Below are 17,460 nucleotides of genomic sequence, written 5' to 3'. Positions count from 1 at the left end.
TTGAGTCCGGTTTGTGGGCCATTTTGGTATGTGACGTCCACCCCAAAGCAGCTTCTTTATCGTTCTCGTGCCACTTTGCAACTAAGTTGATGGTATTCTTGGAGACTTTGTCCATTTGTGCMCAAATTTTAACCTTCTGCAATCAGTTTTACGTTGATTTTCGAGAAATGGCTTCTGCCTGAGTGGCGGTGAAGGACTAGCTCAGTGACATCCTTACCAGCCTCTTTACAATACGTTCTGGGGTCAGTATGCTTTTCAAACTTAAACATGTTCATCTCTGGATCACAGAACTCGTCTTCTTCCCAAACGATATCACATATCGTATATGAAGCATGGTTAACAAGGAGTTTCTAGAGGTTTTGAGTAGATACTGTCATCAAAAATGCTTCAACTTAATTTATTTTATATACATCTTAGGTGCAAATATCTGTACACCTCTAAATAATTTGAAATGTCAGGTATAATCATACAAATCATACGAAAAATGACTGTTATAAATTCAATTGTCATTGGATAGCTTCATATTAGCTATGAAGTTAGCTAGCTAATATAAAGTTAGCTAGCCAATGGTCAAGAAAACAAGCACACAGCAACAGTTTAGCCAGTTTAATAATAGTTTCAAACACTTAAGTTTGAAAAAAGTACAAAAGTGATCATGAACGCCACAGTATGAAACCAACCCAGTAATGTAGGGTGATAGGTGTGTTCATTTAAAAAGCATTTTCTACAAACAAGTGTATTTCAACTGGCCATACTATACACATAATGTACTCACTAAAACAGATAGAAGCAATGGTTTAAATACAATGGCTGAGCACAGAAATACATTTAAAAGTTATCCTTAAAACAAAACAAAAAAAAGTAATTAAAATAAGGAGGAGAAAGAAGTCTCACCACAACACCATTCTGGTCTCTGGCAGTAAAATCATGCAGTGTTACAACCGTTCCAGTACAGAGGACCAGTAAAGCACTACAGCTGTCACACAGTGAGAAAATGGGAGACCAAAAGGCCTCAGACAGCCATTCAGAGCGCTCACTGGTTGTTTTTCTTAGTCAGTCCAGGGAGTTCTCTGCTGTTTGACGGTCACCCAGTCGGCATTTGCATACATTGTAAAGTTTCACATAATTTCTGTTAATGAGAGCTCATCTTGCATCCACTTAGAAAAATATAACTGATGATTGCTATTGAAGAAACCCCCAGAATGAGGGCTATTGTCCCAGTATGCTGAGGGAAAAAAACCCAAAAACAAACCGCTAAGAAATACAGCTGAATAAATAAATGCATGACATCCATAAAATCAAGAGTCACCAGAATGCTCTCCATATTAGCACACCAAGCTTGTTTTGTTTTGGCCCGGCAGTGTTAGAAACAAGGGCTTCATCCTCCTCGCCATCTAAAGTCGAAGCCCTCGAGGCAATTTTTGCCACGAGACACCTAAAATACGCTGCTTTTTAGAGAATGGTTTCTTGAATGTAACAGCTGGTTTCCTTTTACAGCATGGCTTCTGGCTTCGGCATCGCAGGAAGCAATCAAAGTAGATGGCAATGAGGAAACACAGGAGGGAGACTCTCTCAGTGCTGCGAGAATGAAGCCGCTCTTTGTCGTTAGCCGCTGACCGGCCTATTGTTAGGGCAACAGCAGTGAGCCTCCTGTCCGGTCAAACTTTTTGCCCTTCGAGAGGGCGGCCACTTGTTTCATCAGCTCCCTGTTCTTGGACTGTGGAAAGACACAAACGGTGAAATCAGAGTGGATACATTTATTTCCAATTCTGGATGTGAGTCAAATGACCAAACACAACGACCGTTTCTAAGATATGATGTGCAAATTCAGTTATAAGAACAAACTGCTAATTGCGTTCCTCATTGTATTCATTAAAAAATATACTGTCAACAATAATTTAACAATGTATCGCAACACAAGAAAAAAAAAAGTTTCTTTATAAAAGCTAATAAAGTACAGCTGAATTTTTAAACTAATAATGCCTATAATCTATGATAAAATGACAAAAAAAACTTAGACATTTGTCAAAGTGTGAGTATAAAGGGCAGCACAATGTTGAAAATGTGAACCCCTTTGTTGCACATGTGGATTTGAGACGCAAAGCTTAAAAATCATGTACAACAGCAAGTTGGTAACTGTACCGAGATCTGAGTTCAGTTACTAAAAACCAAGTTTTCTTAGAACACGTTTAACCTTGAAGCTTCCCAAAACATCGATGGGATACGTTAAAAATAACCAAAACAACAGCTTGAGATCAAACCAGTCCAGAGCGCGGTCGTACACCAACTACCCCACCTGCTGCTGCTCCATGGCCTCTTTGTGTGACTTCTCCATTTGGTTCATCTTAACTCTCATATTTGACTCCTGGTACTGAAAGTCTGCTTTAAGCTCTGTGAGCTAGAGGGGGGAAAAAAATTGCAACATTTAATTATCAGATAAAAAAAAAAAAGGAAAAAAGAGCAGAAACTCGGAGCTTTGACTGAATAATTAGCGCTGGAGTTCATCTATGGAAGACGACTCACCTTTCGATCCTTCTCCAGAATGGTCTGATCCCTCTGCTGAAGAAGCCTCTTTAGCGACATAACTTCCTCTTTCAGCTGGCTGATGAGAATGAAGTTGTCTGTTCCACCAGAGTCCATGGACTGGGTGATTGAACTACTGTTGGGATGAACAAGAAAACAAATAATAATAATAAAAAAAAGCTCCTGAACGTGTGGGACAAATATTTTGCAGCTATAAGTCGAGCTTAAATGACAACGCTGGGGCTACCTGTCCCCGTTGGATGGCTTCAGCTCCAGTTTTGGTTTCTTCTTTGGAGTCTCCTTCTGGATTGAAGACGATTTATGGCTGCAAAAGAAACGCAGAGGAAAACTGAACTGTGAATATTTAAACATTATTTTAATGGCTGTTGTGTAAACTTAACAAACTTGAAGTTGCTGTACCTCTGTTTCCACAGTCCTGGCTCCTGCTCAGGACTCAAGCTCCCACTCAGTCTGTGAAAAATGGGTAAACTTAGCAAACTGCACTTCATGGTATAAACTTTTTACTCCAACTAGAGTAAAAGAACAATTTTCAGACAAAAATATTGATGATATTTGAAGGTTAGCCATTTTCAGGACTGGTGAGATGTCTTAAAGTGCAGCACAGATATGTAAAAAACCATGTAAAAGAAAACTTTCTGCCATTAATTCAGGTTAAAAGTGAATAAGTTATTTTGTAAAATAATAAGTACAAAATAAAAATCTAACACAGGTAACAAGAATTCTCTAGAGCAAAGTTGCTCCAATTTTTCAATTGAGGTTTTCAACATCTGTCATGAAGCATGCYGATTTTGGAAATGCATCATAGTTAAGGTAAAGATCTAAATTCTCTAGCAAATACACACAGAGATTGGAAGGCTAGCCAAGCTAATCGCTAACATAATATAAATTACTGCCTTATAATTTTGTTTTCGTCTCTGTATTCATCGTGTTTATTTTAAAATACTAGTAAATCTGTTTCCAAGCCCACACTCTCTCAAACAAAGTGGTGCAGCATCGACTCTGGTCTTGATAATTACTGAAGAAAATGACTGAATTCCTTTAATGCTATTCTTATTTTTTTCCTACGTTTCCGTTCTTGGGGAGAAATCAGAATCACACACACAATCGAAATCTTGCAGGTGAAACCATTTGCGAGGACTGGACGCAAAGTTCAGATTGGCGAATCTCTACTGACTAGAAGCGACAACTTGTGGCGGACATACTTGTGGTGGGAGCTGCTGTGTCTGTGCTGGTGGTGTTGGTGGTGCTGCTGGTGGTGGTGATGATGGTGGTGATGCGATCTGGAGTGGTGGTCTTTCTCGTTCAGGGATGAGGAGTTGGAGGAGCCGAAGCCCTTCCTCTGTTCTTTAGTCTTCTGCAGGACGCGGCGGTAGGACAGCGTGCAGAGCCAGCACAGCAGCTTGCCGTCCACCTGTGGCGCAAGCAAGAGAGAGAGCAGGCGGTGAGACTCCGCCCGTGACGAAACGGGCCGCAAACTCAAGACTGGATATCTGCTCTGGTTTTCACCTTTCTTCTGCCTTCCTCCTTGCGGTCGAAAGCGCACTGCTGCTTGCACTGTTCGCAAGTCTGTGGGGGTCCATATTTCTTCTCCGAGTTAGTACACCGCTGGCATTTTGTCCCGATGAAAGCTGCAATTATGTTACAGTACTGGCAGGGTTTGGGCTGCAAAAAACAGATGAAGAAGAACTTTTGAAAACAGGATGTGGACACGAAACAGTCACAAGCAATTTCAGATGGTTTGGGAGCACAAGTGCGACTTTGTGTGAAAACTAATTTGGAAGATTCTACTACTCACTGTTCCGAACTGTTTGACGTTCTGGGCGCATTTCTTGCAAATTGTATTTGTTTTACTGCAGAGGAACAAACAGGGTTTGAATCCACACAAAATAAATAAATAAATAAAAACATCCCAAATAAGAGATAATAGAAAATAGTGGAGCCCTTCTCACCTCTCCTGCTGAAACTCAGATCTACAGTATGTACACTTCACTATTGGGTGTGCAATACGACACTCCTGCAAAAGAAAAAAAAATTAAGTACAGAAGCTTCCAGTTATTGGCACACTTGGTATAAATACATGTAAAAAGCTTTAAAATAAATTCGGATCTTTTTTTATGTCAAGATGCATTTATATTTTCAATCTGATGGAGAATGTCTCAGATTCTTGATTGTATCAATTTTCTTATTTATTAATCCAGATCGACAAATCAACCTTAGTTGAAGGCATGCTCTCTTGTTTTTCCCATTTTAGAGAATTGCAAGGAGGCACAGAGTTTTTAATTTAACTTTTTTTAAACATGAGATTCTGCTAACGCACATTACAATTTAAATTATTTTTAAAGTTTTATTTTATTTAACATCTGTACCGGGAATGCCAATATTTGATCTCATACACAGTTCATTGTTCCCTCCCTTTTTCTTTTGTGACTCATTAACACAGGAGAAATTGTTTGTTTTAAATTGGTATCCTTCAACTTTATAAAGACAGTATGGCAGTCAATTAATGATTTAATTCAGTTAGAAACTTTAAGAGCAGTTAATCCAGAGGTGATTGGGGGACATTAAAAAAAAATCTGAAACTCATTAATTTGTAGAAACTAATTAAGGGCATGTGGAAATTATATAAGGCTTAAATGTGACTTAAAAGGCCTTCAATTCTCAGCTGTACCATCATACACTCGGCACCACAGGAGCAACACGTCTGAAAAATATGTACAGCAAGTGACCCGTATTAACAAGTGTTCAGCAGGTCAGGGTGTGGTAACACCGCTATTAACTCTACAATAAAATGAACATTACGTTCATGTGGACGTTTTCCAACTTGTTACATAATCTGAGCCCTTGCTAAATCTCTCCAAGGTGGCCATAACCAAACAACCCGCACACAACTACACTCCTAAGGTCGTGATTGTTTGGGTCGTTCTCCCTCTCATGCTCTCCAACCTTGCAAAGTTGCTGGCCCTGCGACAGCTCCTCGAAGGGGTACCGCTGGTTACACTTCGTGCAGGCGTACAGAGCCGACGTTGCCATTCTCGCCCCAGCCTGAGCAGTCGTCCGACCTAGCCGAGGAACACCGAGGTCCAGCTGCGTACCGAACGGATTAGCCGCGCTGTTTTTACCGTCAGAGCCGCTCGCTGTTGCTCAACTGAGAGCTGGGAAAAACACACCGCGTTGGCATCCAGCGCTGGCCGACGTTAGCCCGCTCGGCTACGTAGCGCAGGGCAAATACAGAAATAGCTCAGCTGGAGGGAGCGAGCGAGCGGCGAAGAACAATAAAGTCCTGATCTCCGGGCTCTCTCGCTGCGTCGTCCCGCAGCAATGGCTTCTCCTTGGCTTTTAATAGCGTCGCCTCGGAATTAATCCTCATCAACAATGAACTCCGCGGGGCTCAAGTTTCCGCTGTTCTCGCGGAGAAATGTATTTTCCTTGTGTTTTCCGTGTCTCTTTTTGTGTCATGTAACCGGAAGAGGCCGACAGCTCCCGAAGAAGGAAGGAAACCTATCGCGACACAACATCCGTCCGCGGGATTTACAGTTTGAAATCAGCTCAGCCAATCAGGGGCCCGCACAAATTTTAGCAGTTTTCAATATCCCCTACACTTGCGTTATTAAAAGGATAAACAAGCAAGTTGGCTTGAATATTTTAAAACGCTTCAAGGTGTTTATATGATTGGAAGCCCTTTTACAAGCAAAAAAGTGATAACACGGAGGCTCGGGTGGATATCATGAATACATTTCAATTTAACCTCAATCTGAAGTTATCCATTCAGGGGAATCCTGGCAAGTTACAACCATAGACTTAAATCTATTTCTTTGTGATTTTATGTGACAGACAAACAAAAAACAGAATAGTGTGGTAAAAATTTTATACCCCTAAATAAAATCCAATGCTCTTCTGTAAAGGTTTCAAGAGTTTTGTGAGAGGTCATTAGTGATTAAACAGCATCATGAAAACCAAGTAACACTGCAGACAGATCAGGGAGAAAGTTGGTGTATCCCAAACTTTGCATATCTCACTGGTCACTGTTTAATCTTCAGAAAACCAAAACACATGCATCAACAGTATGACACAACTACTCACCTACCAATTTAATTATGTGCCAATCTAAAGAATTCAACATTATCCACTCACAATCAGACATTAAAAATGACTCCAGTGTCACTTTTTAAGTAGTTTAATACGGGTTGACATCTGACAGTACACTTGACAATGCAGGAAATAGACCAATAAAGGTAGTAAGCACAGCATAAGGAATGGTGTGGAAGTTTATGACTAATAGTTCTACATTTTAAAGGAACAATATCAGTGACAGAGATGTACACAGAGAAAGATGTAGTGGTATAATAATCAAAGAAATATTAGTGTTAGTGGGTATATTTAAAAACTACAATGTAGAAACATAAAGTAAGAGTTCCCACCAATAGTCAACTTTTTTTTTTTTTTTTTTAACCATGAAAGGCACTTTTTATAAACTCATTACTGCTAGTGCTATTAGGGAAGTTACCAAACAATTTCAACAGCTTACATATGAGGAAAACATCATGAGGCTGATTAGTGTTTTATGCGAGTGTTTTTATCATCATTGTGCACATTTGAGTTTTTACTCTTGATTATTTGAACAAAAGGCACAGATTCTAATTATTACATTACATTTAATAACCAAAACAAACCCAAATTATTGCATATCCATTGCAACTTACTGATATCACCTAAAAAATGTGATTATGAGACTAAGAGAAAGAGGAAGCTTAGAGTTCATAAGTCCATAGTACAGGATAATAAATAATGTTAGCTTCTTAGAGAAATTAAACTCACAAAAGTTAAATTGCTCATTAAAAGGAATGTTATACGTAGTATCCCTTCTCAAATTAAAACAGATATTTGGTCGCAAAAGTCAAACAGGATTGATTAATGAAGACAAAGCAAGTGTTAAAAATGTTAGCATCATTTCTTTTTAGTTATCGGCTGAAACACATATGTACAAACTCAAAGAACACTTGGGTTTTCTTCTGTTTTTTTGCAGCACTGTGTTCACAAATTGTGCTGTTGTGCTTTGAAATCAACATGAAGTAGTGGAGTGAGTGTTCCTATGAAGCATAAGGCATAAAAAAAAGATAACCAAAATGATAACTAGTGTAATTAAAACAAACACTGATTGTAGGTGGGTCAACAGGCATTAAGGTCCTTCTTTATTTTTTTTTACATGCCCTTCTACCTCACAGGACTAGTATTTTATATATGGCTGCAGTCCAGTGATCTCCAACGTAAACACACTCTACCCGAATAGTCACACATCTCTGCCTGTTCAAACTTGTGGTGGTGATGCATTCGTCCCCTAATGAAGTGGCTCGACTCAAGAGGCTCTTCTGGGATCCAGTTATGACACTGATTCCTAGTTTTCCAATGTTCTCCCTGGCATAAAAAAAAACTCTTTCACGCTTTCATAAAGACATTGAGTGTCAAACAAAGGTTTGCACGGGAGTGATGGAGCGTGTGGGTGAGCCCGCCCTCTCCGAAGACGATGAAGCAGAGCGGTTCGTCACCTCCCTCTGGAGCTCGTTCACTCTCTTCTGAAGCTCGGCTCGCTTCGCCAGCAGCTCCTTGTGGCGCTGGTGAATTGGTTCCTTGTCGAAGACGGAAAAAAGAAGCTTACATTTTCAGCTTTGGAGCACTTAAGAAACAACTAACAGAGAGAAGATTTCATGATATACCTGCGGTTTCATGCGAGGGTTCCAGCGGATGTAGTAGCCAGACCAAAGCTCCAGGTGGCGCAAGCTGACAACGGGGAACAGCACCTGGTTTGAGTAGTTTACATACATTGGATTGGTGAACTCCTCCAGCTGGCTGTTGATGTAGGACCACACCGAGACCGTCCTCTTGGGAATCTCCTTTAAGTTAAGAAGAAAAAACAATTGCATTAATGTTTCTGCAACATCTTGACTTGTTTTTATTATTTGTTTAAATGATCCTGTCCCCGTCACACTATTGTGAATCCGCGTCATGATTCTATAAAAAAAATATACGTGAATTTTATTTACAATTTAAATGCGTAGGTTTTGGACAGGTTGCACGTGTATATAATATAATTCACTTTAAAGTCAACTAAAAACAATCAGAATCTGTTTTATTCTCCAAGTTTGTGTGCAAAAACAAGAACTCTGCCTGCAAGTCTGCTTTGCTCTCAATGAAAACATCTTAAATATGAACGTTTAAGAAGTGAAATCTTGTTTGTTTTCTTTTTACGTGTATGTAATAAATATATGATGACGACGAAAAGCTTTTATTTAAACCAGTGGATTGTCCCCCCCCTCCCACTTTCTCTCAACCTGGTTTTGCTGCCACTTGTGTCACTTCTTTCTTTTGTATTATTTGCCACCATTTTCTGTCAATGTGAGCATCTCAACCACAAATAAATATACATAAAGCAATTAGAGATGATGACAGCAATTCAATATATTGCACAGTTCCAGTTTGCAGGTACAGCAGAGATACATGATGCACATAAAGTGGAGACTAAATTTAGGTTAGAAAGTTGATGAGGTGAACTCTAAACCTGAGTTTGCACTGATCCCAGCTAATACATTTTTTACAACTCGGAGGTTTTAATTTTGCGAAAAGCATTAAACTTTCATCCCACACAAGAAGCATAGAGAAAAACTGAAGAAAAAAAAAAAAAGGCCTTACTGTGTCCTAACGCAATACAATCTGAACATTTTACACTTTTCACCCCCAAAAACACTCACTATACAAATATTGAGCAACACACACAAATGCAACAGGATTTGATGTTTCACAAAATGTGAAGCATGTTTTTAGATTTCATATGTGTCAAGGAGTGTGGACAGCAACTTCTAGCAATAAAAGTGACTAAATACAGAATCAAAAGGGCCCTTACTTCCTTCAACCTTTGCTGTTCACTGTTACACAGGAATGTCCCAAACAGGCAGCTGTAGAGATGATCCAGGATTGTTACCAGGAAGTATTCGTTAAACTCAAAAGCTGCAGGAAACTTCAATAATAAAAAAGAAGATGCATATTATCTTCCAAGCGTCACTTTCTCCACACAGAAATGTCTCACGCGGTTATCCTTCACTTACCTGTCGAGTCAACTGCCACACACAGTCAATGAACTGGATAAAGACAGGTGAGCGGTCTGCATCGCTGTGGTTTTTATCGCCGTGACCGATACGCTGACAGACCCATGATGAGAAAAGTCGGTTACGTATTTTTAAACTACAACATACAAACTTTATTTTTTTATTTTTTTTTATTTTTAAAGGGATAAAAGCGTTTCAGTTTACCTGCTGGAAGCGATGTCCAAAACTCAGCCACTCTTTCTCGAGCAGCACTTCGAAGCCGCGGATGGTTCTGTAGTAACCGTCCAGCATGAGCAGGGACAGAGAGGTGAGCTGGGCGGTCCGGTCCCAGCCGTCGCTGCAGTGCACCACCACGGACGTTTTCCCAGACTCCACCTTGTCCGCGATCCTCAGCGCTCCGGCCAGGATCAGCTGAAAACACACCAGCAGAAAAATGAACACAGAGTAGCTAAGAAATGTCGAGTGGGTGGCTCGCTTTCGTAATTAATCCTGCCCACCTTGATGTGTTCGAGCCAGTGAGTGGACTCCAGGTTGGACAGCCAATGGGAGTCCTCGATGTTGGGGTAAACTAAGTCTTTGAGTTTTCGCAGCGACTCCCGCATGACGTGGATGTTGTGGATGTCCAAGAACACGAGCTCAGCGTTCTGATATGCGTCCTCACTTTCATATCCACCGCCTTTCATCTGCAGAACAGAAGCGAGAAAAAGAGGTTTTTTCCCCCAGCCCTTAATCAATTCACGCTTCATTAAAAACATAGAATCCTTGTGCGTAGCAGAGATTAAAAATAGCAAAATAATAGATTTTCTCACATTAAAAGGTGATATTTTCAGTTTGCAGTGTAGAAATGAAACCACAATAAAAGACAATTATTTTAAGACTTTTCACACAGGAGTAACTTCAATAATGTGCATGTCCGCATAATCTTTTCTGCTAATGAAAGAGTGCATGAAGTCACCTTTGATTTGCTTAAGAGCTGATAAAATTACTGTTTCTCGATATAAAAATAGTCATACCTCTATATTCATGCTGCCGTTTTTGTAACAGGTTTTGCTTAATTCCAGCAGCTCTAATTATATCTTTCTATAAAATTCAAGTAAAAGCTGCTTTTTAAAAATTCATAACATCGACCTTGTTGGCAGCGGCGTTGACACTCGGTCTGGCATCGAAAATGAAAAGCTTATGGGACTGAGCATTGGCATCCATGATCGCCTGCAGGTATTTCTCATCCTCTTTGCTGCGCTTCCCGTTCACTCCGACCGTCGGCTGGCTGCAGCGCGTCACTGTGGCCTGGCTCTCCGGGTGGATCCATGACAGCACCTGCCACATGAAGGTCAGGAGAACATTGGCACCGTCGGCGAGACGAAGTCGCGGACGTTCGGGATGGATTACTCACAGGTATCCTGCCTTTCGCTCTAAAAGCTGCCACTCTCTTCAGCTCTTCGTCTGGTATGTTGACCGGAACCACCAGAGTGGATGGGTATGTGTCGCAGAGCTCAAAGTGGTCGTTTACCTTCGTTATCCTCCAGCTTTCATTGGGTATACCCTGAGAATTAAAAAAAAAACAAACAAACATCGGTAAGAACGCTCCCAATAAGATTCAGCAAAACATTAAAGCTCGGTGCTCCTGGAATTACCTGTCTTTTATACTCCGATATGGGATCGTACACCTTCCATCCGTTTTCAGGAAAAACTTGCCCGTATTCAAAGGCAAAGATTTGCTGTGTAGTGAGGAGGAGAAATGAAGCGGTTGTGCTGCGTCAATGCGTCAGCAGCCGTGAGTTGGAAAGCGACTCACCAGTCCGTTGGAAACAGGAAATGCGAATTTCATCAGAACTTCAAAAATCGACTTCTTGAGAGTGTCATCCACCTGCTTGTGTGAAAATCGCAGAATGCGCATGTCCTGCAAAATAGCAAAAAAAAAAAAAAGAGCAACAGTAGAAATGAAGGTTTTAAATAAGTGATGTGTGATGAATCATCCAGTTTCCTCTAAGTATGAAACAACACCAGGTAATCACCTTGCAAACTACTCCATATGACGAGTCAGCACGGCTCGAAGTATTTCCAATTTTTTCCACTCGACTTACAACTCCGAGAGGTAAATCCAGCATAAACGCCGGATCCTAGATACGAGCAACAAAAGAACGAAAATAATTCTTCAAACTACTTAACAGCGTTTCCATCTTTAACATGGTCCACACGCACCTTGTCCATGGACTTAAAGAAAAGCCTGTAGTTGGTGACCATCACTGTTCCCCTCAGCGCTCCAGTGAAAGGACAGAAGTAGGTAATGTCATGTGCTATCAAAACCCCCACACCCCAAAAAAACAAGATAAAGATCAATTATTCAAGAAATTTTATTTTATCTTTTTAGTAATTTGAAGATAATAGTTTATTTTCTGTGATAGCCCCTTAAATCCCAAGCAAAAAAGGAAATAAATTACCCATATCTTGCACGGTTTCGTTCGGAAGCAACTGTGGTTCTTCTTTATCTGAGTCCCTATGTGCCTTCTACAAAACATCCAACATGCAAAGCAGTCATTCCATCTCAAATATCCACAGATTTATAGAAACATTTTAAAATACCCAAATAAATCATGGAGAACTAATGCAACATTACAACATTAACTTTACAAGTTTCACTCAGAGGTTTGAAAAGTTGCTGATTTTGGCTCAGAAACTTATACGATAACATACCTTGGCAGTGGCTTTGGGCTTCACCTGGGGGATGCATAAAGGAGGAGAGTGATGCTTTAGTTATGAAAACTCATTTTTATCAAGCTGCAGAATATCAATGAACTGCACGCAGGCAACTAACCCGGAGCTCAGGGGAAAACTCTGCAGACGTCGACACAGAGTCGGAGGACAAAACAGACGGAGGTTTGGCCTGGGCGGAGCGGTCGGAGCGAGAGGTGGAAGTGCTGAGAACGGACAAAACAAAGACAGAAGAACATGATTTAATCTTTCTTCCTTTAACTTAGATTTATGTTTGACGATAAATTGCTGGCTGTATGAATGCAACCAGCCTTCTGCAGCTAATACCCCTTTTGCATCAAATTAATCTAGTTACTATAGATCTGCAGCGTACAGTTAAAAGCTACTACACCCATATGAGTCTTTCACATATTGTCACATAACTAAGAACTTCAATTAATATTTTAGGATTGCTTTCCTGATCACAATGCTAGCTATTGTGATTACTTTAAAAGTTATTTAAAAATATTTAACTGTAAGGCTGTGCAATGCTGTTATTGTGAATTTATCAATGTCACTATAAATCAATATGAAATGTACTTAGATAATACAATAAATGTCCATTTCTATCTAGCAAGTCAACGTTTCCTGTATCTTACAGGTTCTGTGGTTCTCAAATTCTCAAACTAAGCCTGGTTTTGCTGGAGGTTTCTTCTTGCTAAAAACGAGTGGTTCCTCTCCACTGTCACCACATTTAATGTATTGAATTATAATTAGAATAATTTTGAACTTTATGTATTTGAATATAATGTGAAAATGAGCTGAATAAAACAGCAGGTGGCATCACAGAATGCACAACGCCCATGTCTGTCTTACACACAGTTCGGATTTTAAATGAAATGTTTTAGAGGTTTTATTGCTTCCATGAGCTTTTATATCAGACAACCAACTGAACTCGGAAACAATGAGAAAAACTGATACATGCAAGCCAAGCTTTTGTCCTATTTCAATGACTTCTGATTGTCTTGTGACAATTTAGGAAGCGGACTTAATTATTGGAGTTTAAACACTCGCTACTAAAATTACACCCAAGACACTGGAGGACGAAAACATTAAACACGTTTAAGAAGCCCCTATATTCATTAGTGCATGAATTTTCAGACTTTTACCCACATTTAAAAGCAATAAGATGTGAAGGGTTTTGCTACCTGGACAATGAATCAACACTTGGCTGTCGGGAAGAGGGTTTCGAGCCCAAACTATCAACGCTACCGCTCTTCTCCATCTTCTCCTGCTTCAAAAGTCTAAGTAAAGGGCTGGACGAGCTCCGAAAACGTGATGTAGACCGGAGTTTCCGCTGAACACCGCCTTTAAAAGCTCACTCCCAGCATAGCGAATCCTCACAAACAAAAGGAAGCTGCCATTTTTTCCCAGAAGCCTCCCAATCCCTGTCACAAACAGGACATTGTGAAGGATGGCGCCCTCTGCCGGTTGTCTGGGATATTAGCAGTTCATGTGATACTCAGATCATTGCAAAAAATTATTTTTATATGTAACTAGACAGAAAAGGTTAAGGACACTCATTGAGAGATTGTATTAAACTTAATATGATAAGTTTAATATGGTGAAGCTGTCACATAACTTTTTCTGGTAGTTTAATGATGATAGGTCACAAAATCATTTTTTTACAAATTAAAATTTGAAAAGTGTGGCATGTATTTCAATTAATCCCCCTTTATTCAGATACCTCGAGTGTATTGATTTTTACCAAGGAACACAAAGCATTACTAGCAAGTATTTTACCATAAAAAGACATAAAATAATTTCCTAAAGGAAAGATTTTAATGTTCTGTTTGACATTCAACTGAGAATTATATTTGAAGAGACATTTCACAGGAAACACACTGTGAGCCAAGTCATTGTTTATTGAAATAAAAAATAAACCACAGAAATAAATGTTAAATCACATTTTAAAACGTTCTCACAAAATTTAAACAAAGGATGCACCTCATTTATATACAGCCATTTACCTGTTTACTCTGCAAGGTCTAATGAATTTCAATGGCAGCAGATGCTGTCTACCATTTGAGGGTTGTAGACCAAAGATGATACAAATGATCCAATAAAGCACAGAGCAAGTCCTTTACTTTACATATTTTTCCATAAATTTCTTGTGGAACTCTGAGCGCAGCGTATCGTTGATGAAGCGTTTCTCTTTCCGTGCCTCATCCACTCCTTTGGCACAATTTTTAAACACCACATCGTCATCCCACCTAAAGAGATGATGCATGAGAAGGTTACTGCTGGTGATAAACAACACACACACTCACAAATGTTTTCTGTCTGAGAAATTTACCTCCTTTTGACTCTAAATGTATTTTGAGCTTGGTTCTGTTGCTGCTGGCCGGCCAAGTTAATTAGGGGGTTGCCACTCAAGATATTTTCCATTCGAATCCTTTCTTCTTCTGCCTTCTGCTCTCGCTCCTGAAGTGGAAAACAAAATAAAATAAAATAAAGGAACTAAGCCCAAAGAGATGTCATTCAGCTCCTTTCTAACATTTAATAACTGTACATCCATTTCAACAATAAGCAGAAACACGAGTGTTCAGTCRTTACTTTGCGTTCTTGCTCCTCAGCTCGCTCTTTCTTGATCTTGTCCAGTTCAGCCAGGAGGGCAGCGGTGTCATCATCATCACTGTCGTCCTCAGAGTCTTCATCTTCATCATCCTTAGAAGCATGAAGAGAGAATGAGATGGGGAGTCCAATGAGTTTTAAACAGGACGTGTAAAGTTAGCAGTGAGGTTCACGAATATAACACCATTCATTGTTAAAGTAAACTTTGTTTAGTGTCAGAAGAATTTTGATTTGTTGTGAAACCAATAAACTGCAAACCCCACAAATAATTGTTAGGATTGTTTTTGCTATATTTTCAAGGGGTATCGACAATAGTACAAAAAGTAACAAGACTTTCAAAACTATGATTTAGTTGTGCTGTTTATTAACACAACTGCATGAGCGACATCCTATAGTAGCCTATTTAATAATCAATAAGCTATCTTTAGTGAACTTTTGTTTTAGGAGAGCAGCTTTAACTAGGCTGACATACAAATGTATTACCAAAGATTTCTAAATATGATTTATAATCAATTTTATTGGATAAATACAACAAGACATCGAGATAAACTTTTTGTACTTACGTCAGTCAGAGGGTCATCTGCATCAAGGTTTGCTGCTGGGATTTGATCCAGTCTGGGCCTCTTTGAAGATGATGAAGAGGATGATGATGAGGATGTGGTGTGTTCTGGAAAAAACAAATACTAATAATTGATCCTGTGTGTAAAAACAATTGAATAATTAGGAACTGTGTCAGAAATACACCCTAAGAATATTAGTATTTTTTAAAAACAATAACCTCTGGGTCCCCTCTCTCTGGTCTTGTCACGGGAAGCGACACGTTCCCTCTCCTCCAGCTCCCTGCGGAAGTCACGGGCACGCACCTCCTCGGGGGCATCCTGGGTGGGTTGCCTGAGTACCGGGCAGTATTTATTGTAGTACAAAAAAAAAGGGGGGGAAAAAACACCTAAAAATAACTTATGATGACACAAAGCAGTCTCTTTACTGTAACCTCCTCCAAATGAACACCCAACAGAGAAAGCAAATATTAGATCATTATCCCTGAGGATTTTGCTCTAGCTGTCATGATCAAGGGCGTAGGTTGGGAGGTAGACGGACCGATGAATCCAGAGCTCTATCAGTCAACAAATCCCAACATTCAACAAAGCACGCTTGTTTAAGCTTTTGTTTTCAACAATGACCATTTATTTTTTTAGCATGCACATATGATCTTTGCATCATTTGAAATGTTTAATTCTCTTTCATATAAAACCACGTATTTTCTCAAACTCCTTTGAAAAACCATAAAATCTACTCATGAAAATTTTAATTATCCCTTATATTCGATCTACTGACCTGTACTTTATCTTTGTATGACCTGGAAGATCTCGGCTGGAATACTGCTTGGAAAGAGCACTCAGATCTCCCTCTCCTTTCCCCCTGCCTCCTCTCGCAGGCTCAAACGTGGGTCTTGCAGCTGTAGTCATCTTGGACGGCTCTGTTTTATTAAAACGTAACACATTAAATAATACATCTGATGGCAAAACAAGGTATTAGTTTTGTCTTAAAGTATTTCACATCATCGTTACAATATTCAACGCAAAGAAAAAAAATCTGCACTGTTTGTTAGGATTAATCTAACTGTAATTAGACAATCCTACTAAATTATCAACAGACTTTAAAGACAAAGTTAGCATGTTAGCTAGAAATGCTAAAGACCTACCGACAGGCTAACATGGTTCAACACCGCTTGTCTAATCAACTCTGTATCATAAATTATCCGCTCAAAGTGAGTGAAAGTATAATATTCTTTTAAATGGTAAGCTGTGTGAATTTTTACTCTCTGTGTGAAATACATGGTTATTAAAAAGGCTTTTTCCAAAGGCTGAATACTTACCAGGCTGCTAGCACACGACAAAAGACAGCTTCTCGAATCCGTGTGGCGTCATTTCCGGAATAAACATATTAAAAAAAAAAAGAAGATGCGTTCATAGACCTCGGACAAAATATATATTTTGATCTTGGCACAAAAATAGTATCATCATAACTTTGTGGAATATATCTGTATTTATAAACAATTTCATTTGTAAAATATAAACGGGTGTCAACAGATAACTTGACTTTGACTTTAGGAAGACTTGCAGTGTTATGGAAGAGACGGTAGAGGGCAGGTATTAGATAATGTATAAACCCTTAAACCTGTGTTGTCATTTACTGCCAAACTGTTTTTTGGTGTTCGTATGTAAATGTTCGTCTGGCACAAAAACAACATTTTGAAAGATTGAGCCTAAAGAACCAAAACGTACTTGAATACTAGGACATAATTATTATGCAATGCCAGAAAGCAAGTCTTTCTATCTAGATCAAAATTTGAAAAATATTGCATTATAATTCTTAGACGTACAAATGATTCCGTCATAAAAAGTGCAGCACAAAAGCTGTCACTTATTTTGAGAAGTAATAATTTTTGTCTTTGATGAAAGAACTGAAATTTTGAGGCGTTTAAATAAAACCT

The 17,460-nt window shown here is 39.3% G+C and overlaps 3 protein-coding genes across 3 annotated transcripts; all 3 read right to left on the bottom strand.

The window, feature by feature from the left end:
• Positions 1-591: 591 nt before the first annotated feature.
• Positions 592-6,036, bottom strand: fam76b (family with sequence similarity 76 member B). Its single transcript, XM_008427615.2, has 10 exons — positions 5,488-6,036; positions 4,494-4,558; positions 4,340-4,394; positions 4,051-4,206; positions 3,747-3,955; positions 2,944-2,994; positions 2,771-2,848; positions 2,524-2,659; positions 2,297-2,398; positions 592-1,717 (listed from the first exon to the last, which is right to left on the bottom strand). Exons 1-10 carry the CDS (start codon positions 5,572-5,574, stop codon positions 1,628-1,630), a joined length of 1,029 nt encoding a protein of 342 aa, XP_008425837.1. The 5' UTR covers positions 5,575-6,036; the 3' UTR covers positions 592-1,627.
• A 1,797-nt stretch (positions 6,037-7,833) lies between these two features.
• Positions 7,834-13,790, bottom strand: mtmr2 (myotubularin related protein 2). The gene is made up of 16 exons (XM_008427613.2): positions 13,541-13,790; positions 12,457-12,559; positions 12,336-12,359; positions 12,083-12,149; positions 11,844-11,938; positions 11,657-11,761; positions 11,437-11,541; positions 11,276-11,359; positions 11,035-11,184; positions 10,770-10,958; positions 10,139-10,324; positions 9,846-10,052; positions 9,642-9,734; positions 9,440-9,553; positions 8,256-8,432; positions 7,834-8,168 (listed from the first exon to the last, which is right to left on the bottom strand). Exons 1-16 carry the CDS (start codon positions 13,615-13,617, stop codon positions 8,004-8,006), a joined length of 1,941 nt encoding a protein of 646 aa, XP_008425835.1. The 5' UTR covers positions 13,618-13,790; the 3' UTR covers positions 7,834-8,003.
• Positions 13,791-14,232: 442 nt separating this feature from the next.
• Positions 14,233-16,937, bottom strand: cwc15 (CWC15 spliceosome associated protein homolog). The gene is made up of 7 exons (XM_008427611.1): positions 16,843-16,937; positions 16,302-16,443; positions 15,745-15,857; positions 15,530-15,633; positions 14,949-15,059; positions 14,689-14,816; positions 14,233-14,605 (listed from the first exon to the last, which is right to left on the bottom strand). Exons 2-7 carry the CDS (start codon positions 16,430-16,432, stop codon positions 14,476-14,478), a joined length of 717 nt encoding a protein of 238 aa, XP_008425833.1. The 5' UTR covers positions 16,433-16,443; positions 16,843-16,937; the 3' UTR covers positions 14,233-14,475.
• Positions 16,938-17,460: the final 523 nt, after the last annotated feature.

Source organism: Poecilia reticulata, linkage group LG14 (assembly GCF_000633615.1).
Source record: "Poecilia reticulata strain Guanapo linkage group LG14, Guppy_female_1.0+MT, whole genome shotgun sequence".
Taxonomy (NCBI): Eukaryota; Metazoa; Chordata; class Actinopteri; order Cyprinodontiformes; family Poeciliidae; genus Poecilia; species Poecilia reticulata.
Note: the sequence above shows the minus strand (reverse complement) of the source record. Positions and strands in the feature narration are given on the sequence as shown.

Coding starts and splice junctions, on each gene's coding strand:
- cwc15 (XM_008427611.1), bottom strand. CDS start 16,432: ATGACTACAGCTGCAAGACCCACGTTTGAGCCTGCGAGAGGAGGCAGG. Junction 15,858..16,301: donor CATACAAAGATAAAGTACAG/GTCAGTAGATCG, acceptor CCCGGTACTCAG/GCAACCCACCCAGGATGCCC. Junction 15,634..15,744: donor CAGAGAGAGGGGACCCAGAG/GTTATTGTTTTT, acceptor TGTTTTTTCCAG/AACACACCACATCCTCATCA.
- fam76b (XM_008427615.2), bottom strand. CDS start 5,574: ATGGCAACGTCGGCTCTGTACGCCTGCACGAAGTGTAACCAGCGGTAC. Junction 2,660..2,770: donor AAGCCATCCAACGGGGACAG/GTAGCCCCAGCG, acceptor TCATCCCAACAG/TAGTTCAATCACCCAGTCCA. Junction 1,718..2,296: donor AGGCCATGGAGCAGCAGCAG/GTGGGGTAGTTG, acceptor GTCTTTCCACAG/TCCAAGAACAGGGAGCTGAT.
- mtmr2 (XM_008427613.2), bottom strand. CDS start 13,617: ATGGAGAAGAGCGGTAGCGTTGATAGTTTGGGCTCGAAACCCTCTTCC. Junction 10,959..11,034: donor GAGCGAAAGGCAGGATACCT/GTGAGTAATCCA, acceptor TTCATGTGGCAG/GTGCTGTCATGGATCCACCC. Junction 9,735..9,845: donor TTGGACATCGCTTCCAGCAG/GTAAACTGAAAC, acceptor TGGGTCTGTCAG/CGTATCGGTCACGGCGATAA.